This window comes from Mus caroli, unplaced genomic scaffold (assembly GCF_978045245.1).
Source record: "Mus caroli unplaced genomic scaffold, Mus_caroli_1 scaffold_9, whole genome shotgun sequence".
Lineage (NCBI taxonomy): Eukaryota > Metazoa > Chordata > Mammalia > Rodentia > Muridae > Mus > Mus caroli.
This window is the reverse complement of record NW_028227264.1, coordinates 79,808,706-79,830,343: the sequence shown is the minus strand read 5'-3', so window position 1 is coordinate 79,830,343 and position 21,638 is coordinate 79,808,706. Positions and strand designations below refer to the sequence as shown.

Genomic DNA, 21,638 nt, shown 5'->3' with positions numbered 1-21,638 from the left:
CTCTGACCTCTTTGGGCACCAGAGACACACATGGCACTTAGACAGACATGCAGGCAAAGCATTCATACACATAAAATCAAACCAAATAAATCTTAAAAAAATAAGTTATTTATTTATTTAGACGGACAATGGTGGCACATATTTTTTATTCTGAGCACTCTGGGAGGCAGAGGCAGGCATATCTCTGAGTTTGAGGTTAGCCTGGTCTACAGAGTAACTTCTAGGACAGCCAGAAACCCTCTCTCAAAAACCAAATAAATAAGTGAAAATATGAGAAGCTCGTGTCACATACGTCAGGGTAGGCTCGTGTGTTAGTGTGCCGTGCATGGCTCTTTTGATACAGTGTCTCATTCTGTAGGCCAGTCTTGGAAGACAGAATACATGGATCTTCTGCCTCAGCCTCCTGAGTGTGCTAGGATGACAGACATACATCACCATGTGTAAAACTATAGTGTTCTGAAAAGCTTTAATCTGCAGTGAATTAAGAGTCTTTGTCATCTTTGTTGTCTAGCACAGTAAAAGCACAGTTTGCATAGCACACACATTGTGTGAGGTGCTCTAGATCCAGCAGGAGGCCAGGTATGGTGACTCACACCTACAATCCAAGTGCTCGGGAAGCCGATGCAGGAGGATTCTAAGCTTTCTGCATGCCACCCAGCCTGGGCTGCTCAGCAAGACCGTGGCTCAAACAAATGAATGTAAAAATAAGGCATACTGTGTAGTATCTGTAGGCTCTACTCAGGTGCCATGTCACTTCAGGAGACATTTCCTAGGCTGCAAGTATGGGTAGAATGATTACGTTGTTAGTAACTGTAGTGATTGAGGGGCACAGTAGACCTCTTGAGCTTGAATTTATTCTGGCTATCAACAGATATTTGGTGGACGCCTGTATCTTCTTCTTAAGCCACGAGGAAAGGCTTCAAGAATGTTCCATTCGCGGTAGGAAATCGCTACCTGCCAAGCCTCCAGCCACACTCATTCAGTACCACGCGACCCTGGACAGCTCCGGGATGGAGGCCCTCCTTCCGGAACTATGTTGCCCAGTAGTGTTTCCTATCGGAATCATTTGGTAGCTGCACTCAAATTTAGAAAGGAGGAAACTGCTTTCCGGAGCCAGTAGGCGTTGCAGAAGGATTGGCAGCAGCATCGGCCAATGGACTATGAGTTCTGTCGAGTGGCACTGACAATGTCCAATAGACGCTGACGTGGGCAGGGCGTAGGTAGCAGCTCGCAGCCCCGGGGGTCTCGGCTGGTCCGCTGCGGCGGGGTCCGGACAGCAGGACAGTTGGCGGCAGGTGGCACTGGCTGGAGGCTGTCAGAGGTACAAGAGGGGTCAGGGCGTGGCCTGGGCGTGGCGGGCCTGGGGCAGGGCGGAGTCGAGGGCCCTGGCTGACCGTGCCTGCCTGTTCACAGAGTCCTTGCTTCAGTGTGAGGCTGCGTGGAGCACACAGTAGGCGCACAATAAGTGCTTAAGGAAAGACCGAGCTTGTTGCCCACCAGCCCTGCCCCGACTGGCCCGATTTTGAGAGCACCCGAGGTATCCCTACCTGACCCGGTCTTCTAGCATCAATTGGGCGCCTGTTGTATGCACTTTGCCTTGTGTTCACAGCAGTGGAGGGAAGGACTTTAAGGAAGTTATTTTTGTTGTTAATTTTTTTTTAAATTGTAGTAATTATGTCCTTTATAATATTCCTCTATATTATTTTAATTTTAAAGTTTAACTTAATTTTAACCTTATTTATTTCATCCTAATTAATTTTCTTTCGTATTTTATTTTCCTTTTTAAAATTTACTTTTCTTCTTTTTTTTTTCGATAAAATTTACTTTTCAAATTTATTTTATGTGTCTCTGTTTATGCACATGTGTGCAGTGCCCAAAGCAAAGAAGAGGGGAATAGATAGATCTTTCTAGGCTAGAATGGAACCTGGGTCATCTGCAAAAACAGCCAGTGCTCTCAACTGCTGAGTGTCTCTGCTGCTACTATCTTATCTTATTATTTCATTTATTTATTTATATTTCTTTCCAAGTCAGGGTTTGTCTTTGTAAATCTGGCTGTCCTGGAACTCACTTTGTAGACCAGGCTGGCCTCGAACTCAGAAATCCGCCTGCCTCTGCCTCCCAAGTGCTGGGACTAAAGGCGTGCGCCACCACTGCCCACCTGTATTTTCTTTTTAATTTTTGTTGTATTACTTTATTCTGAGGTAGGGTCTTCCTCACTGTCCAGGCTGATCTCAAATGTGTAGCTGTTGTCCCGCCTCACCCTCCTGTGTACTAAGATGATAGTCACATCCCTTCAGACTGTGTGTGTGTGCACATGTGGGGAGCCTAAACTTCCATATCAGTGTCTTCCTTGATCGCTCCCATAATTTAACATTTTACATATATGTGTGTTTTGCTTCTTTTCATGGCTGTGCACCTGTTGGGAACAAAATAAAGGGGGACCCTGGGGGCCCTGGAGAAAAGTTGGGGAGGAAAAGGGGCCTAACGTCCTGCCAGGGTTCCTGTGCTCTGGGCAGGCAGACGCAGGCAGAGCTGCCGGACGCTTTTCCACAGGGTCCTGGGTGAGCATGCCTGACTCACGCAGTGGGGGTGGAAAAGGGGCAGCCCCCAACCAGGACCCCCCCCCAAACTACCTTGCTAGCACCTCAGGGTTGTGGGAGAGAGGGAATAGGGTCGAAGAAGTTCCCAACACTAACTAGAGTGTGCAGCGGAACTTGAAGGAGCAGAGACTGTCTATGGCTTAAGAGCTTTATTATAGAAATGCAGGGGAAAGAGAGAAGGGAGAGAGAAAGAGAAGAGAGAGGAGAAGACAAAGAGAAAGGGAAGAGGAAAGAGAAGTGTGAGAAGCAAGAGGAGTGAGACTAAGAGAGTGAGGTGGGGGCTGAGCACCCCTTTTTATGGTCTTCCCTGTTGCTAGGTAACTGGGGAGGAGTTTAGCCTGAAGGTCAGAAGCTTGGGCCATTGCTTACATGACTACTGAGGGGGCTGTGGGAGGTGGTACCTTAGTCAGGGGCCAGAGTTCTAGGAGCATGAGGGAACACCTACCATGTCATGTAGGTGAATTATGACCATCGGGGTTCAGACCTCAGCTTGACTGGAGACCAACCTGCAATTCCCCACATGCACCCCTTATGTGCCTGGTGCCTGCAGAGGCCAGGAGGGGCATTGGGTCCCCAGGAGCTGGATCTACAGGTGGTTGTGGTCCACCATGTGGGTGCTGGGAACCAAATCCAGGTCCTCTGGAAAGGCATCCAGTGCTTTCAGCCTTGAGAGCCTAGAGCTGTTGACCAGGCCAGAGTGGCTGGACAGCATGTCCCTGTGGTCCCCTGTCTCCACCTCCAAAGTTCCAGGACAACCCAGATATATACAGTCCCTTTGGTGCAGTAGAAGGGACAGGGCTAGGGCAGGGACAGGATGCCTCTGACTGCAGAGGGTGAGCCCGGGTGTGGTCAGCAGCACGAGGGAAGCAGCTTCACTCCTAATGACCCATGCTTTGTGAGGCAGGAGAACATGTAAGAAAAACCCTACATTTTGGCCACCACATCCACTGAGCCACCCTGCATCTGCCCTGCACCAAGCCTCAAGGTGGGTACCAGGGATGCAGCTGGGAGCAGGAGTCAGGTGGTCTGCAGGAGGCCTTCCCAGGGACAGAATATAAAGATACCTGTGGAGGATCCATGGATGTGGGGTAGGATGGGCCAGGGCGGGGATGCTCCAGGCAGATGAAGTAGTCTGTGTAAAAACCCTGGGGCTGGCACAGTCTTGGCAATCAGGACTCTGGCAGGCTGGTGTGAGTTGAGTTGAGTTGAGTTGACACCAGTTATGTAAGGCCTATCCTTGGGGTAACAGGTTGAGATTCTCTGTCAGGGCAGCAACACCATGAGTGCTCTAGTACCAATGGGATCATTCCATGCTTGTGCTTAACCTGGAAGCTACTCAGCTCAGGTGGCTACCAAGCAGCTGGCAGCAGGGAACCAGGAGCTAAATATATTCAGCTTCCTGTGCCCTGCATGAATGTGTGTCTGTGTGCATGTATGTGAATGTGTGTCTGTGTGCATGTATGTGAATGTGTATCTGTGTGCATGTGTGTGAATGTGTGTCTGTGTGATGTGTGTGAATGTGCATGCGTGTGCATGTGTCTTTGTGCATGTGTGTGCATGTGTGTGAATGTGTGTCTGTGTGCATGTGTGTGTAAATGTGTGCCTGTGTGTGAATGTGTGCATGTACTGAAAGCCAGAGGTAAACACCCAGTGTCTTGCTCAGTTGCTCTCCACCTTAGTTCTGGAGTCAGGGTCTCAGGAACCTGGAGCTCATTGGTTCCTTGCAGCTGGCTGCCAGCAGGCCCTGGGTAGCCTCCTGTCTGAGGTCCTGCCTGCCTGCACCACCTCCCTAGCCCTGTGTCCTTACCTTCAGTTGTATAAGCGTGTATGCCCATGTCTGTGAGTGACTCCTAGAGTAGACTATTAGGCCCAGTGTGGCTGACTGGTCACCACCACTACTTAGTGACTACACAGCTAACATGTCTGCCCTGTCCTCACAGCTTCTGAGCAGAACCATGAGTGCCTGGCCCTGCAACTGGGGCTGGTAGCCCCCACAGCCTTTGGCCTGTGACTCCATTTGTGCTTTGGCCCTGTGTGACCCAGGCGGCCACCATGACGAAGCTTCTGGTGGCCAAGGTCCTCTGCATGGTGGGCGTGTTCTTCTTCATGCTGCTGGGTTCCCTGTTGCCCGTGAAGGTCATCGAGGCTGACTTGGAGAAGGCGCACCGCTCGAAGAAGGTCCTGTCCCTCTGCAACACCTTCGGGGGTGGCGTATTCCTGGCTACATGCTTTAATGCACTGCTGCCTGCAGTGAGGGACAAGGTGAGGCCTCAGTGGGGAGCTGGGGGACTGTGGGGCTCAGGTGCATGCATGTGTGTGTGTGTGTGCGTGCGTGTGTGTGTGTGTGTGTGTGCGTGCGTGTGTGTGTGAAGGCCAGAGGTTGGTGTCTTCTGTAGTCCTGTTCACCTCGTTTTCTGGGACAGGGTCTCATTGAACTTGGAGTTTACTGCGGCAGAAGAGGCCAGGAAGCCCCACGGATCCCTCTGCTTCTGCTCTCTGCCCTGGCCTGTGCTTACAGGCATGTGCCACCACACCCAGCCTTCCAGATGGGTTCTGGGGTTACAGCTCATGTGGCAAAGCAAACCAGCATCTCCCAAGCTCCCGTGGATTCCAACACAGATGCCTGAGAAGACAGGGAGGAGAAAGCAAACTGTCGTGTGACCTTATGTCAGACGCTTCCCTCTCTGAGCTGTGTGACCTTATGTCAGACGCTTCCCTCTCTGAGCTGTGTGACCTTATGTCAGACGCTTCCCTCTCTGAGCTGTGTGACCTTATGTCAGACGCTTCCCTCTCTGAGCTGTGTGACCTTATGTCAGACGCTTCCCTCTCTGAGCTGTGTGACCTTATGTCAGACGCTTCCCTCTCTGAGCTGTGTGACCTTATGTCAGACGCTTCCCTCTCTGAGCCTTATCTACTTACCTGGCACTGGGGCTATCCCGCAGGTGAGCCCAGTGGGTAGTGAATTTCAGACAGCAGTTGCCCACTCCAGAGTCCACAGGCCATGTGCAATCACTCCTGTTGGTTCCTCTCCATCTGCTCTTGCTACAACATAGATTGTGGCAGATAGCACCTTGACACAGCATGGGCGTGTCTCCTCAAGCTTCCTGTGGGCCGAGCAGGAGTCTGGGCAGAACTTCCTGGGATCCTCAGGGACCCAGGAGACAGACACCAGGACACATTCTGGCCACTTGCCAGCCCTAGGGCCCCGTTTCTCACTGGCTGTGGTTGGAGAGGTCCCAGCCTATCCCCGTCAGTGTGGCTGCATGGGTCATGAGCAGGGTGGAAGACGGTGGAACCTCCTTCAGGGGACAGTTGTATCTGAGACTGTAGAGGTAGTGAGGGCTGCCAGCTCTGCATATGTGAAGGGAGTCATGTCAGACCTAGGTGGGCCTGGCCTCCTGGCAGCTGCCCTGGCCATTAGGGACTTGGGGACCTTAGTCCTGGAGCCAGAAAAAGCCTCTGTCGAGGCTGCAGTGACTGGGGGTTGGGGCATGCTTTCCAGAAGTGAGCAAGGATTCCTGCTGCTAGGACGCTGGTGAGACCCCAGCTCACCACAGGCTACAGTGGCCTCTGTCTGTGCCCATGAGGACTCTGAAGTGACCAGGCCTTGCTCTGCAGTTACCTGCCACAGCCTCAGGCTGGAACCTGGGCCCTTGGTGGCCTTGCTCTCCACTCTCTGCCCTCTGGTGTACACATGACAGCTCACCCAAGCAGGGCTGGGCTTCAGACATCCTTTGCAGCAAGCACAGTTCACAGTGCTGTCTCTCATGGCTGGAATCATCTCTTGAGACAGCCCAGGCAAGGCCAGCCAGCAGCCTTGTTTCTCAGCACAGTTTTCCCTTCTATTTTGTAAGTTTCTGATGCCTGTGTGTGTGTGTGATGATTAGAGGCTTTCTGGAGTTGGTTTCTGCCTTCCATCATGTGGGTCCCAAGGGGTTTGAACTCAGGTTGTCAGGCTTGGTGGCAAGTGCCTTGACCCATGAGCTGTCTTGCTGGTTTTTCCTCTCTCTCTCTCTCTCTCTCTCTCTCTCTCTCTCTCTCTCTCTCTCTCTCTCTCTCTCTCTCTGTCTCTTTTCCTGTTAAAAATGTATTTTGGACAATGCTGGGAATGGAAGGCATGCAAGACAGAGCTGTGCCTCTCAGCCTCGCTCTGGCCCTCTCTGCTTTAACCTTGGTATGACTTGGGCTGTGTCTTTTTGTCATCCTATGGAGACAGGATCTCTCTGTGTGGCCCTGGCTTGCTTCTGAGTGCTGGGATTAGAATCCTGCATCATCATGCCCTGTTCTCTGTGCTGTGTCATTGCTTGAGGTGGGGTCTCCTTGGGGCCTGGTAACCCTCAGGCTCGCAATACTTCTGCCTTAGCCTCCTGAGTGTCCCTGCCTGGGAGGGAGGCCTGCAGCTGACCTGGCCTTGTGTCCACAGCTACAGCAGGTGTTGAGCCTGGGCCACATCAGCACCGACTACCCGCTGGCAGAGACGCTCATGATGGTGGGTTTCTTCCTCACGGTGTTCGTGGAGCAGCTGGTGCTGACCTTCCGCCGGGAGCGGCCTCCCTTTATAGACCTGGAGACCTTCAACGCCGGCTCAGACGCGGGCAGCGACTCGGAGTACGAGAGCCCGTTCGTGGGTGTGGGCGGCCGTAGCCACGGCCTGTACCCTGAGCCCACAGCGCACACCCATGGCGCAGGGCTGCGGCTGCGGGAACTGGGCCGCCCAGGGCCGCTGCGGCTGCTCAGCCTGGTCTTTGCGCTGTCCGCACACTCTGTGTTCGAGGGCCTGGCGCTGGGGCTGCAGGAGGAGGGTGAGCGTGTGGTTAGCCTGTTCGTTGGCGTGGCGGTCCATGAGACGCTGGTGGCCGTGGCCCTGGGCATCAGCATGGCCCGCAGTGCGGTACCCCTGAGGGATGCGGCCAAGTTGGCTGTGACCGTGAGCGCCATGATCCCAGTGGGCATTGGGTTGGGCCTGGGCATCGAGAGTGCCCGCAGCGTGGCCAGCAGCGTGGCATCGGCGCTGCTGCAGGGCCTGGCCGGTGGCACCTTCCTGTTTGTCACCTTCCTGGAGATCCTGGCCAAGGAGCTGGAGGAGAGGAGCGAGCAGCTGCTGAAGGTGCTGTTCCTGGTGCTGGGCTACGCTGTTCTGGCCGGCATGGTCTTTCTCAAGTGGTGAGCCCTGAATCCCTGAAGGACACAGAACGTCCCTCGACAGCCATGCTCATGGGCCACGGTTCACACACAGGGTCCTCCCGGGCTGGTCACCAGTCTCTGCCCTCCGCCAGAACCTGGCCCTACAGACACTGCTTTTAAAAAGGTCTTAAAGTTCTTTACCAAAGCCTGTGTGGCCATGTCACCTCATATCCTGTCAGCCCTCCAGTTTTTGTTGTCATTCCTGAGCCATCAAGAATGGAGCCTAGGGTGGGGACTGGCAGATGGGGATATCAAAGTGACCTCAGGGACCCTGCCATGTTCTCTGTGGAGCCCAGGCCCTCCCTGCCACTGCCACCCGAATTTTTCTGGTTGCTCCAGTGTGACAGGTGACAGTTTGTGAAAGGAACAGTACATATGGGTCACGTGAGCAAGAGGACAGCCCAGACTGTTTGCCTGGCCCTCAGGAACAGCCCTTCTTGTTCTCTTGCTCTGTGGTGTGGCTATCACCAGAGTGGAGGGGCCTCCTCTGCAGAGAGCATGGCAGTGAGACTCCAGGGCCACATCCTGACAGGGACAACTCCCAGGATGCAGGCAGGAGCAGGGGAAACTCAGCACCTGGCAACATTGGTGAATGTCACCATGGTAATGCCAGCATCTTGGGACAGCCTGAGTGAGGACTCTCTGGGGACATAAGCCTGCCACAGCTCACCACCTTCCCTAACCTGGGGTCTGTGTAGCAGGCTTCACCTCAGCACTGCCTTCCCTCTGTTAGCTGAATGTCAGACTCCTCCCTAGTGCCCTGTCGCCATGGCCAGGTGACCAAAATGACTTGTCGAGTCTGCCCCTACCCAGCAACACTCAGATGATACAAGGCACAAAGAGACATGGCCTTGGGGACAGCTGGGGCTTGGGCACTGTCCTCAGAGCCCCAATGCCTGGGCTCCCTTAGTGCTGTAATAAACCCAGGTTCACACACCGCTTGGCACACATTCAGAACCCAGGGCTCCCAGTGAGGGGCCCACTCTGCCAGTGGTTGAAGCCTCTCCTAGCAGTTTCTGGGGTTCTTTTCCGAGGAGCCCCATCATGTAGATGTGGTAACGTACCCATGGTGCCACCTGGGCTTACTGTCCTTCTATCCTCTACTTAACTATGGGTGGGGGGCATCCAAATGGTTCTCCAGCTTCCCTTGGCCCCAGGTGGGCCCCACGGGGCCACCATGCCCCTGCAGGTATGGGCTCAGGTGGCAAAGACTAGGCCAGGGTAGGAAGAGCCAGGTCCTTAGTCTGGCCATCCCAACAGGGAGTCTGCACCTCCCCCATGGGTGCATACAATGGCATTCTCTCCTTTCCAGCACCAACTGCTCTGCCCCTGGGAACAGCAGCTTGTGGATCTGGACCCTCCCCATTAGATAGATCTCTTGAGAGTCATCCCAAGCGCCAGCTCACTGGCAACTGGGGGCCTCTGTGTCTCTTACTGAAAGTTCCAGTTTAGCTGACAGCCCTTGCCCCAGCTGCAGGAGACCCTGGGCCATGCTAGGACCTGTGCAGCTGTCAGGAGGAATGGGCATGGAGGAGGAATGGACATGCTGGGATGCTGCAGGGCCCAGGCCATCCCCACCCCACTGCCTCCTATGGGGGACACAGCAGGAACACAGCTAGAAAGGAGGAAAGAGAGGGCGGTGCGGGTGGCCCAGCTTCACCGCTGATCTGTGTGTGTAATAACAGCATGTCAGCTTCTCCTATGGCTTGTTTGTGTTCCTGTAACAGAAGTTATTAGTGCAGGCGGGATCCGGCACAGCCAGCTCCTGGCATCCTGCCCTCATTGCACTGCAGGGGCCTGACCGATCTTTGCCCTGCATCCCACCTGCCCAAGGAAGCTTTTCAGCTTGGTATTCCCCCACGGGGCGAGGGTGTTGTCTGTGGGGCACCCCGGGCTCCACGTGTACCTTCCCCCACTGTTGTCTCTGGAGTCCACCTGCTCCGAGCCAGGAGCTCCCTCCATGACATGTGTCCCAGATGTCATGCACAGTCCTCCTGGGGAGGGGTCCCACCTGTAAGTCAGCCTCCAATGATGAGAGGGATGACACCAGAACACCACAGCATCATCAGTGAATGCTCCCACAGAAGGGAAATCCAGGGACGCGGTCGGTGAGGAGCAAGCGTGGCAGACCTGAGTGAGATTCCAGGGGCTCATGTGCTGACAGAACTGACTCCTGCACTGTCCTGAACTCCACGGGTGCTCAGTGGCACACATGCACACACTTGTGTGTGCCCGTCCCACACCCCCTGATATGTGTAATAACAGTTTTTAAGCTAGCCATGGTTACCCACTCTGTTAATCCATGCACTCCAGAGACAGGTGGATTTCTGTGAGTTCCAGGCCAGCCAGGGTTGCAAGTGAGCCCTTTTGCAAAATAAATAAACAAGTGAAGATTTAAACTATTTATTTATTTGTTTTTGTGAATGGATGTTTTGCACCACATGGGTCTCTAGTTCTCAAGGAGACCAGAAGACAGCATCATATCTGATCTCCACAGAGGCCAGGCTGCTGAGGGCTGTATGGTGACATGCTGTCTCAAACTAACAACAAAATACTGGGCTCCAGAGTGCCAGCCCATGGGGGTTTCTTTGTTTGGCTGGTGTGTGTGTGTGTGTGTGTGTGTGTGTGTGTGTGTGTGTGTACATGCACACAGTGCCTGTGGAAGCCAGAAAAAGGGCATCAGATCCTCTGGAACTGGAGTTACAGATAGTTTGTGAGCCACCAAGTGGGGGCTGGGAATTAAACCTGTGTCCTCTGCAAAAGCAGCCAGTGTTGTAACTGCTGAACCGCCCCCAAGCCTCACCTTGGTTTTTAAGACACAGTGTCAGTATCATGGAGTGGAAGATTTATCTAGACCACTGGGTCAGCAGGAATCCTCCTGTCTCAGCCCCTCCCCATGCTACCACAGCAGGATTGAGCCACCCCGCTGTCTTTGGGTGTGGGTTCTGAGAATCCATACTCTGTGTGTTTGCAAGCATGTACCTTACAGGCTGACCCACCCTCTTAAAGGCCTTTCCTCATCCACCTCTGCTGCTGGGGACAAGGCATGGCTTTTAAAAGAGGCGATGGGTGTGTGGGATATGACAGACAGGCTAGCGCTTCAGAATGCAGTGCAGGCTGACTCGTCTCAAGTCCCTGAGTCCCAGTTCCTGTGGATTTGCCCAATTCAGCAAGGCAGGGTAGGGTACAGTGTCCCCACACAGAGGCGCTACTGCAAGAGGGAGACAGGAACTAAGGTTGTCTTCAGTGGCTCCTGATGCCCAGAGCCTGGCCTGGCATCTATAAATAGCATCAGCATGTGGCTAGGCTCCTTCCAGTGAGTCAGCCTGGGCTGGTGCCTGAAGGAAAGCCAGGGAGCTGGTCAGAGCTGTGCTGAGAGCTCCCCCAGTCTCTCAGGGGACCCAGGCACCCATCACAGACAAAGGAATCCTGCCAGCTAGCCCCAAACCCCCATCCCAATTCTCAGTACCCAAGAAATAGGGACTCTTTATGGGTTTCTTTCCAGCTACTCTGAGGAGTGAGGTAAAGCTGTAGCCTGGGGCACTTCTGTAGGACAGGGTCTTCCAGAACAGAGCTCTGGCTTTCCACTAGGCTGACTCCATCTTGAGGCAGGGTAGGGGGACTGAGCCACCTTCTGAGGGACTCCCACAGGGCCAGACTAAGAAGGAGGTAAATTCATCAGGCGACAGCTTGAGGCAGCCTAGGATGAACGGGCACAAATAGCAAAGAAAGAGCTAGGCCAGCCATGGAGATCCTGGCTCCAAGTTGGCATGCTATGCTGTAACACCAGGAGAAGGGGCCATGTTAGAACTGAGCAGGGAAGGAGTGGGTGAGCCTGGGGGACCAGGAGAGGGAAGAGAATGGCCTTTAGCTGGGCTAAGTGGAAGAGGCAGAGGCCAGCCTGGTCTACAGAGCAAGCGCCTACCACAAACAAACAAAAACACTTTAAAATTAGTCTTCAGAGAGCTGGCTCAGTAGTTAACAACTGTTCCTGAGGACCCAGGTTCGATTCCTGCATGGTGGCTCTCAATTGTTTGTAACTACAGCTCCAGGGGACCGATGCTCTCTTCGGATGTCCGAGGGCATTAGGCATGCAGGCAAAGCATTCATACACAGAAAATACAAATACATCTAAAAATTAAAACAAAATTTAAGTGACATTTTCTTTATCAGTTCCTCAGTGTGTGGAAATCAGAGGACAATTAGCTAGAGCTGAGTCTCTCAGCTGGGTCTCAGGGAGCCACCCAGGCTGTCAGGCTTGGAAGAAAGCACCTTTACCTTCTGAGCACTCTCACTGGCCCCAATCTTTAATGATACAAAGTAAACTTTTGTTCTGTTTTCCTTGCAGTGTGTGGGTGGAGCCTGGGCAGTCAGCAGGCTTGGCAAGAGGGCTTCCCTAGACCACATACCAGAAGAACATCTGGGGGTCTTTTTCTCTTTCCTCTTTTTGTTTGTTTGAGGCATGGTCTCACATTTTCTGGAAACTATGTAGCGGAGGCTGACCCTGACCTCCTGGTCCTCCTGCTCTGCCTCCAGTGTTGGGACGCCAAGCCGACATGTCAGGCTGGGCCTCTGTCGGGCTCAGGATGGATCCCATAGCTGCCAAGGGATCGATTGGCCCGATCCCATAGCTGCCAAGGGATCGATTGGCCCTCCAAGCAGGGATCGATTGGCCCTCCAAGCTACAACACCAATAATGGGGTTCTTTGTGTTATTTCGTCTTTTATTTCTCTCTTCCTCCCCTTCTCCCCGAACCCTTCCTTCCTTCTCCCACAGGGGTCTCTACTCTGTATCCCAGAATGGCTTTAAACTCACAGCCATTCCCCTGCCTCCAGCTCCCTGGTGTGGCTGACATCTTAATCTATGAAGGTTTATATACTCAGTTCACACCCTCTTCCATCACCTCCTTCTGCCCCTCGCTGATAGATCTGACCTGGATCACACTGCCCCCCCCATTTCCAGTTCTCCCTTTTTGCAGTTGGGGCGACCCCTGACTATTGGTCACCATGTCTCCAGGACCTCACACGGTGGGCCCTGTCACCCACCCGCCGCGTTCCCTAAGGTGCAGGTAGCCACGTGGTACGCGTGGGTGTGGGTGTCCCGATGCCCAGAGCTCTGCATGCCCCCGGTTGCTGATGGACACCCAGGGCGGGCTTGGCGGTGACCTGGGGCTGCAGCTGCCCGGGCCCGGGTCCTGGCGGGCGGGGCGGGCGGGGCGGGCGGGGCGGAGCGCAGCTGGGGCGGGGACATCGGGACTGCGGCGGCGCGGACAGCAGCGCAGCGGCGGGGACCACAGCGGCCCAGGTAGGCGGCGGGGCAGCCGCGGCCACAGAGGGTGGGGAGGGGTCCCCAAACCACCATGATCCCTTTGTTCCGGCCCCACCCTCCCGGGCCACCGCGCCAGGCTTTGCTTGTCCCCGGGAGTCCAGCGGTCACCATGGACAGCTCCCGGTCGCCCCACCCCTGCCTGGCCACGCAGAGCATCACTTGGGACCTTCTGGGCCCTGGTCCCCTCATACATACCCTCTGCGAACTGCCCGCTGAGGCCCGGGTCCCTCACTGCCCCTCACAGAGCCCTGCACCCTCGTGACCAAGCCCCTCTCTCAGGACTCCTTCCCTCCTCTGAGACCCTTCCCGACTCCCAGGAAGCCCCATTCCCTTAAGTCCCTAAAACTGCCCGTTCTTCATCATACCCCTAGCCTGCAGCCCCTAAATCAGCCACCCCCATTAGTCAGTGCCCCCGCCCCCAGACTCTCCCCACGCCAAGGCCATCCTGGCTTTTTGCACCTGAGGTGGCTTCAGGGTCTCAGGGCCCTGCCCTGTTCTGCTCTGTGGACTGAGAGGTTTGGGGCAGGCTGGCCCAGGGCTCAGGTGACTCGACAGTGTGGCCGAGCACCTCAGAGCCCCCTGGGCACAGCAGCTGAGTAGGGCCCAGCTTTAAGTCCCTCTGAGTCATACCACCTCTTAGATCGCGTGACCTTGAGCAGAGCTTGTCCCACAGCAAGTTCAGGGCCCTCTCCCTGATCCCCAAAAGAGGGAGACCCGGATTGCACAGGACCCTCCTTATCAGGGGGCCCAAACCTCAGCATCCATCTAGTGGGCATCCCTACTGGGACTGCAGCCCCTGGTGCCCACTACCGAGAAGAAGTTGCATTGAGGGGTGCATGCCCCACCTCCATTTGCCACCTTAGATCCCCTCTGGGCAGTGGGGTGGGGTCACCGTGCATCCCCTCCCATTACCCACCAAGAAAAATGTTAAGACTGCTGGGCTGGGGAGCAGCCCCATGCCCGCACTCCTAGCTCTTCCCCAGGCCAAGAAGTACCCTGTGTTAGAGGGCTGGAACACTTCAAGGAAGTGTCCAGCTTGAGAGTTTCGGGTGTCACTAGTGTTGGCTCCAGTTGCTGTGTTTTCCTTTTATTTAGGCACATTCGATAATTTTGACTATGGCTTCAAACCCCATGGGGGATGCTCATCCCCACCCTGGAACCCCAGCTTGCCATAACTTTGGGAGCTCCTTGGATGCTGGACCTGAGGCACTTACCCCTAACCATATTCCTGGTTCCCTATCCCAGGCAAAGCCTAGGTGTGTGCCATCCCATAAAAGAGAAAACTGAACCCCAAGGACACAGTCACCCCTTCAGTGTCATAGTCCCTAAGTCTGACTCCAGGGAGTCCTCAACCATCTCCATATGTGAACCGTGCTGAGGAAAAGAACCTGAAGGGACAGCAGTAGTGGGGACAGGCCTCCCTACTGTCCCCTCCACACAGTCTTCCCATACCTCTCCTAATTTAGGAGTCCTCATAGTGTGTGACCCTCTGAGATCCATGAACTTCTCTGAGCAAAGACAGGAGAGAAACCCAAGGAATCCCAGCCAGGAGTTCTGTTGAGAACACAGTGGCCTGAGCAGGAAGCCAAAGCATGGGAACAGGGAGCCCCCACTTAGCTTCGAGGCTTTCTCAGTTTGGCCTGGGCTGTGAGTCCCAGGAACCTCTGCTTCAAGATTTACATGTGCGATTCCTGGATGTCCTCAGTGTCAGAGTCAGTTAGGAGGCTGTTTCATGTGGCAGGTTCCTAGGGCCAGGACAGAAGCCCATCTTCAGGACACATAGGGCTGAAGCCCTGTGCTGCGCTTTTGGTGTGTTTGTGTGATGGTTGTTTTCAGGTCTGATATCTGCTTACCGTCTTGTTTTTCTCATTGCTTTTTTTGTTTGTTGGTTGTTTTTGTTTTGTTTTGTTGGAGACATGGTCTCAATGTTCAGTCTAGGCTGGCCTCAAACGCACAGAGATCCTCCTGCCTCTTCCTCTGCAGCATTGCATCAAATGTGTGGGCCACCTCAATGACCCTAGGTTGTGTTTTTTAGACAGAATCTCACTCTGTAACCCAGAGTAGCCCATACTTCACTGCCCCCTTGTCTCAGCCTCTCTGGCTCTAGGATTATGGCTGTGTACCACCACATCTGATTTTTCACAATGGGATTCTTTTTGTTTTTGTTTTTTGAGACAGGGCTTCTCTGTATAGCCCTGGTTGTCCTGGAACTCACTTTGTGTAGACCGGGCTGGCCTCGAACTCTAAAATTCACCTGCCTCTGCCTCCCAAGTGCTGAGATTAAAGGAGTGCGCCACCACACCCAGCTGTGATTCTTTTCTATGTATTTTTCCCTTCTGTTTATGTGAGTCTGGACAATACATGTGTGCAGTGCCTTCGGAGGCCAGAAGGGGGCGTAAGATCCCTGGTGGTTGTGAGCCGCCATGTGGGTGCTGGGAACAGAATCAGATCCTTTGTGAGAGCAGTCCATGCTGTAAGCCACTAGAGCCGACTTTTCTTTTCTTTTCTTTTTTTTTTTTTTAAGATTTATTTATTTATTATATGTAAGTACACTGTAGCTGTCTTCAGACACACCAGAAGAGGGAGTCAGATCTCATTATGGATGGTTGTGAGCCACCATGTGGTTGCTGGGATTTGAACTCTGGACCTTCGGAAGAGCAGTCGGGTGCTCTTACCCACTGAACCATCTCACCAGCCCAAGAGCCGACTTTTCAATACCCACCCTGATATTTTTTTTTTTTTTTTTTTTGAGACAGGGTCTCTCTCACACATAAGGATGGGGCAGGAAGATGGCAAAATGCAGGGAGTGAGGCGCTTACACTGGTGCAGAGCTGGAGGCTGGGTGGAAGTCAGGCCTGAGGTGGGACCCTGAGTGCTGACTTGAGCGTCTTTGCATCCTGGCCTCATCAGCACCATCTCTCAGGCTCAGCCCGGCCTCTGCTCCGGGCACTCCCTGCCTTATATTTGTCAGAAAGGGCAGCCAGGGCAGATGCGAGGGCCACTTGGGAGATACTTGGGTGGCATGGAGGCAGGACCAGCACCGCTGTGACCCGGCCATTGGGACAGGGAGCTATCCTGGTCTCATTTGGTCTTACGTGTTTCACTGTCCTTTCTCCAACAGGGTCGGTCTGGGGTTCTAGCAGCCGGCCCTGTCCTCCAAGCCGGCTTCGGAGAAGATGCCAGAACAGAGCAATGACTACCGTGTGGTCGTGTTCGGCGCAGGCGGCGTGGGCAAGAGCTCGCTGGTGCTCCGCTTTGTGAAGGGGACGTTTCGTGACACCTACATCCCCACCATAGAGGACACGTACCGGCAGGTGATCAGCTGTGACAAGAGCGTGTGCACACTGCAGATCACGGACACCACCGGCAGCCACCAGTTCCCGGCCATGCAGCGGCTGTCCATCTCCAAGGGCCACGCCTTCATCCTGGTGTTCTCGGTGACCAGCAAGCAGTCGCTGGATGAGCTGAGCCCCATCTACAAGTTGATCGTGCAGATCAAGGGCAGCGTGGAGGACATCCCCATCATGCTGGTGGGGAACAAGTGTGACGAGACGCAGCGGGAGGTGCACACGCGCGAGGCGCAGGCCGTGGCACAGGAGTGGAAGTGCGCCTTCATGGAGACCTCAGCGAAGATGAACTACAACGTGAAGGAGCTGTTCCAGGAGCTGTTGACGCTCGAGACGCGCCGCAGCGTCAGCCTCAGCGTGGACGGCAAACGCTCCAGCAAGCAGAAGAGGGCTGACCGCATCAAGGGCAAGTGTGCACTCATGTGAGCCCACCAGAGCCAGCTTGAGTCTCTCGGGCTCCTTCTCTCCCTCCCTCCTCCCTTCCCTCCTCTCTCCTCTTAGTATTCCTCTCCTCCCCACCTCCTCCTCTCTCGTCTCTGCTCCTCCCTTTTTTGCTCCTGCTCCTTCTCCCCCTCCTTCCTTCCTTTGCCTTGCCCCTCGCTCCTCCATCTCTCTTCCCTCTTCCTGTCCCCACCAGCCTACAGTAAGGTTGGGCTCCATCCCTGCCCCTTCACACCTCCATAGCTTCATCCTTTGCAGACCTCTCCCTCTATATCTCTTTGCTCCCCCACCCCCATTCTATCTGCACCCCACAACCACACACTGGAGGTTTGATCCCTGTGGATCTGAAAACAGGGGCCCGGCTAAGGAACTGCTCGTCCCAGTCAGGCCCAGAGAGGCTACCTTGCCTCTCCATCTCTGTCCCTGTGTTCCCAGCCATGCCCACTGTCCCTGTCCCTCACATTCTATCACTGTGACCTCTGGGGAATGCCCGTTGACCTCATCTTCCTTCACTAATATCTTATTTCTTTCACCTGATCCTGTCCTTTCCCCGTGACCTCTGACCTGTGGCCTTCCCTGGGTCCAGAACACCCCTGTCCTCTCCTGTCTGCACACCAGGGTGGATGGGCCCGAGGGTTGGGTCTCAGGCACCAGGCAATAAACACAGGGCCTGCAGCAATGCCCTGGCCACCCCGAGTACCACCTCTGGAATAGCAGACGCCCACAGCACAAGCCCAGGACTGTCCTTCAGGGGAGGCACACTGGAACCCTGAACTTGGAGTGTGGAGTGGCTGCCTGGACACTGCCCACCTGGACACCAGCCTTCTGCTGAGACAGAGACCTTGGCACAGTGGCACCTCGACAGCCACCCTGACTGGGGGTTTGGGGTGCTGAGGGTGGGATGCCCAGCTGAGAGTCTATCAGCAAAGTCCCTGTGTGCGGTGATAGGACTAGTGGCTGCTGCCCTAGGGCTCTGACAGAATCTGAGCCTCTTTGCTGGTCACGTGTACTCTAGAGACTGTCCCCCATGTCTGCCCTGAGTTACGGAGCCCCTGCGGTATCTGCGAGACTGTCCAGGAGACTTGAGTGGCTCCTGGGCCTGTGTCCCACCCATATGAGGGTGACTTAGAATTCTGTGTTTATGTGCCTGTGTGTGTGGATGGGTGTGTGTCTGTCTTAGGATGGGGTGTTCTTGCACCACTTCGTGTTCGTAGTGAGACCACAGTGTAAGTGGCCGTATGTGTGTGGGGGGCACTTAGACATTGTGGTATGTCTGTATGGCTCTGTGTTTTCAGGGGTGGGTGACACAGGCCTGTCTGATGAGCACCAGGTCCTGTTCCAGGCTGTGGCAAGCTGGCTCCTGGCTCAGAAGTGACAAAGCTGCAGTACAGAGGCCTCAGTGTGAGGTCATCACCTCACAGTGGCTGCAGACCAGGCTGTGGCCTGGGCGAGCTGGAACCTCTGGGGTGGGGGTGGGGGTGAGAGAGGGAGGGGGAGAGTGAGTGTGTGTGTGTGTGTGTGAAGGGGGGAGAGTGTGGGAGGGGGAAGAATGAGAGAGATAGAGAGTGTATGTGTGAGAGGGAGGGAGAATGGGGGGTAGAATGAGAGAGAGAGAGTGTGTATGTATTGGAAGGAAGGGAGAGAGAGTGTGTGTGTGAGAGAGAAAGAGAGAAAGAGACAGAGACGGAGAGACAGAGATAAAGGAGATAAAGAGAGACAAAGACATGGTCACAAAGAGACAGAGACAGAGAAGCAGAAAGAAGGCTGAAGCCAGATGACCAAGTAGGCCAGACCCCACTGTGTTCCCTTCTGTGTGCCAGGCACAGGGAGAGCCACAGCCTGAAGCCTGAGTCTGAGCATAGCTGAGCCCTGACCTCCAGCCAGCCCAGGGCCCCCACAGCTGCCACCTGCTCCCAAGCCCCGGGAGTGGCTCCTGGCTGGACAGGGGGTCACAGCCCTTTCTCAGGGACACACCCTGATAGCACAATCTCTGGGCCACCCCAGGCTTCTCCTGGCTGGCCTTGCCCATCCTGGGGAGAACCGGGCTGGGTGGCAGGGGAGGCCGGAGCCCACGCTGGCTGCTGGCCAACCTGCCCAGGCATCTCTGGTGCTGGGGACCCCGCCAGGCCTCGCTTGCTGTGACCCACCCCTGCCCCCCGCATGTGGGAGCCCCATCCCATGTGGGGTCTGTGTACCGTTCTCTCGTAGACCTTGTCTTCCTGCAATAAACACGTGGATCCTGCCTCCCCTGTGCCACACGTGGCTTCTGTGGGGCTGTAAGCTGCCTGCTGCAGCTGAGGGCGGGAAATGGAGGGTAGGCGTGGGGGACATGGGGAGGGGGGATGCAGTGGGTGTCACAGCCAAGGTCACAGACAAGCTTACGGGCCATGAACACAGTGTCCATTCCTTATGCAGGCCTCACTGGCCTCCCTGGATCCTGCCCCAGGGGCTCAGTCTTTTACTCAGCCTCTCTGATTCCCACCCAGTCCTTCCACTTCCCAGGCTGCCCTCTGCCATTTAAAGGACAGATTGGCTGAGCTCATTCATTCACTCACTAATTCATTCATTCACCCATTCACTGTGTGTAAAAAGCACCACAGTATCCCCAGCTCTGACCTGGAGCCCAGGTTCGGCCACAGTGTGCACCCACCAGGGTGCCTGCCTTCTCAGCCCCTCCACCTTCAGTCATGTACAACTGAGCATGGCCACCCCTGCCTCGAATCCCAGCATGGGAGGCTGCATAGGGAGGCACATTGCCAGGAATCCCAACAGAAACTAGGGCTGGAGGGGTGGCCCAATTGTTAGAAATGCTTGCAGCTCTCGCAGAGAACCAATGTTCAATTCCTAGCACCAGGAAACAAGTCAGGATTCCTGTAACCCCAGCCAAGGGAGCCAAGAACAAAGCAACACCCTCCTTTTAGCCTAGGATAGAAAACATGAGACCCAGGTTCAGAGAGAGACCCTGACTAGAAGAAATAGGCAGAGCCAAAGAGGACACCAGCACCCTGCACTGGCCTCTGCCATGGCATATCAGCCAGTGCCCACACTCAGGCACAAACATACGTGAACAAACAACAAACAAAATAAAAATATAAACCTCACAGAGCACTTAGAAATAAAGAACAAGAAGAGAGAAAACAAAAACAAAGGAAAAATAAATACATAAAAAATACCTACATCCCAAGGGCTGGGGGCGTGGTCATGGATGGTGCCCCGCCTAGAATCCTCCAGTGAGGGGCGATGAGAGCGTGGTCAAGGGTGGAGCCTGCCTAGAATCCTCCAGCGAGGGGCTGGAGCCTCTCCTAAGTCATATGAGGCCATGGACTTTATGCCCAGAACTGGAAAAGAAAGGCTGCATTTATCTTTCGTATAATAATAGGTGAAATTTGGCTGTGTCTCTCCTGGTGTGGATGAAGCTCTGGATGCCGTTTCTGTTCTGTATAACCTGCATGTGATGTCTCATGTACAAACACACACACACATACACACACACACAGAGACACATGCGTGTGGAGGTGGAGCAGCCAGTCCTCCTGGCTACACAGTGAATCTGAGGGTAGCCTGGGGTGCATTTGTGAGAACCTGTCTCAAAAAAAAAAAAAAAAACCAGTTTGTGTTAGTTTAAGACAGTCCCACTCTGGAGCTGGAGAGATGGCTCAGCGGTTAAGAGCACTGACTGCTCTTCTAGAGGTCCTGAGTTTAATTCCCAGGCACCACATGGTGGCTCACAACCATCTGTAATGTAAAAAGGGACCTGATGCCCTCTTCTGGGGTGCCTGAAGACAGCTACAGTGTACTCACATACATTAAATAAATAAATAAATAAATATCTTAAAAAAAAAAAGACAGTCCCACTCTGTGGCTCAAATTGGCCTGAAACTCACAGCAATCCTACTGCCTCCGTTTCCTGACTGCTAAAAGGTTATGTGTGCGTGATCATGGCATACATGATAATATTTATTTATTTGATTGTTTGTTTATTTGTTTATTTTGTTTTTTTCCGAGACAGGGTTTCTCTGTATAGCCCTGGCTGTCCTGGAACTTATTTTGTAGACCAGGCTGGCCTGGAACTCAGAAATCCACCTGCCTCTGTCTTCCGAGTGCTGGGATCAAAGGCGTGCGCCACCACTGCCTGGCCATGATGATTTTTTTTAAACATTTAAACATTTATTTTTCTGTCTATTTATTTATTGTGTGTGTAGGTCCTCTGACCGCACACAGCAGTCTGTGTTCTACCATCATGTGGCTCCTGGGACTCAAACTCAAGTCTTCAGACTTAGTCACAAGTGCTTCTGTACATCAAACTGTGTTGCTGACCCAGCTCAATTTTTTGTTTGTTTGTTTTTAAAATATGCATAATGGCTTTTAAGACAACAAGAGTCATAGAAACAGGCTGACTTGTGGCAGCCAAACCTTTAATTCCAGCGCTTGGAGGTAAATAGATGGGTGAATCTCTGTGAGTTGGAGGCCAGCCTTGCCTACACAGTGAGTCACTATTTCAAACAAACAAACAAACAAGGCTGGAGAGACAACACAGCAGTAGAGAACACTGACTGCTCGTCCAGAGAACTGGGTTTCATTTCCAGCACCCAGTCCCAAAGGATCCGATGCCCTCTTCTGGCCTCCGCAGACCACTTGCATACACACACACACACACACACACACACACACACACACACACACGAGTGAGACACAGACACATGCATGCACAACATCTTTACACACAAAATAAATACGA

General features: G+C 54.0%; 2 protein-coding genes across 4 annotated transcripts; both read left to right on the top strand.

The window, feature by feature from the left end:
• The first annotated feature begins 1,215 nt into the window (after window positions 1-1,215).
• Window positions 1,216-10,190, top strand: Slc39a3 (solute carrier family 39 member 3). Of its 3 annotated transcripts, none has more exons than XM_021173996.3 (4): window positions 1,219-1,321; window positions 3,505-3,585; window positions 4,541-4,862; window positions 7,024-10,190. In XM_021173996.3, the coding sequence occupies exons 3-4, from the start codon at window positions 4,653-4,655 to the stop codon at window positions 7,765-7,767; spliced, it is 954 nt and encodes a 317-aa protein (XP_021029655.1). In that variant the 5' UTR covers window positions 1,219-1,321; window positions 3,505-3,585; window positions 4,541-4,652; the 3' UTR covers window positions 7,768-10,190. The 3 variants fall into 3 exon arrangements, with proteins under 3 accessions (XP_021029653.1, XP_021029655.1, XP_021029654.1); XM_021173995.3 differs by having other exon boundaries at window positions 1,234-1,321; window positions 3,501-3,585; XM_021173994.3 differs by lacking the exon at window positions 3,505-3,585 and having other exon boundaries at window positions 1,216-1,321.
• Window positions 10,191-13,014: 2,824 nt separating this feature from the next.
• Window positions 13,015-18,358, top strand: Diras1 (DIRAS family GTPase 1). Its single transcript, XM_029482348.2, has 2 exons — window positions 13,015-13,088; window positions 16,234-18,358. The coding sequence occupies exon 2, from the start codon at window positions 16,289-16,291 to the stop codon at window positions 16,883-16,885; it is 597 nt and encodes a 198-aa protein (XP_029338208.1). The 5' UTR covers window positions 13,015-13,088; window positions 16,234-16,288; the 3' UTR covers window positions 16,886-18,358.
• The last annotated feature ends 3,280 nt before the right edge of the window (window positions 18,359-21,638 follow it).

What these genes read in the sequence shown, in the direction of transcription:
- Slc39a3 (XM_021173994.3), top strand. Translation starts at nt 4,653, where the DNA reads ATGACGAAGCTTCTGGTGGCCAAGGTCCTCTGCATGGTGGGCGTGTTC. An exon ending in TGCCTGCAGTGAGGGACAAG is followed by an intron (nt 4,863 to 7,023) that starts GTGAGGCCTCAG and finishes TTGTGTCCACAG; the next exon opens with CTACAGCAGGTGTTGAGCCT.
- Diras1 (XM_029482348.2), top strand. Translation starts at nt 16,289, where the DNA reads ATGCCAGAACAGAGCAATGACTACCGTGTGGTCGTGTTCGGCGCAGGC.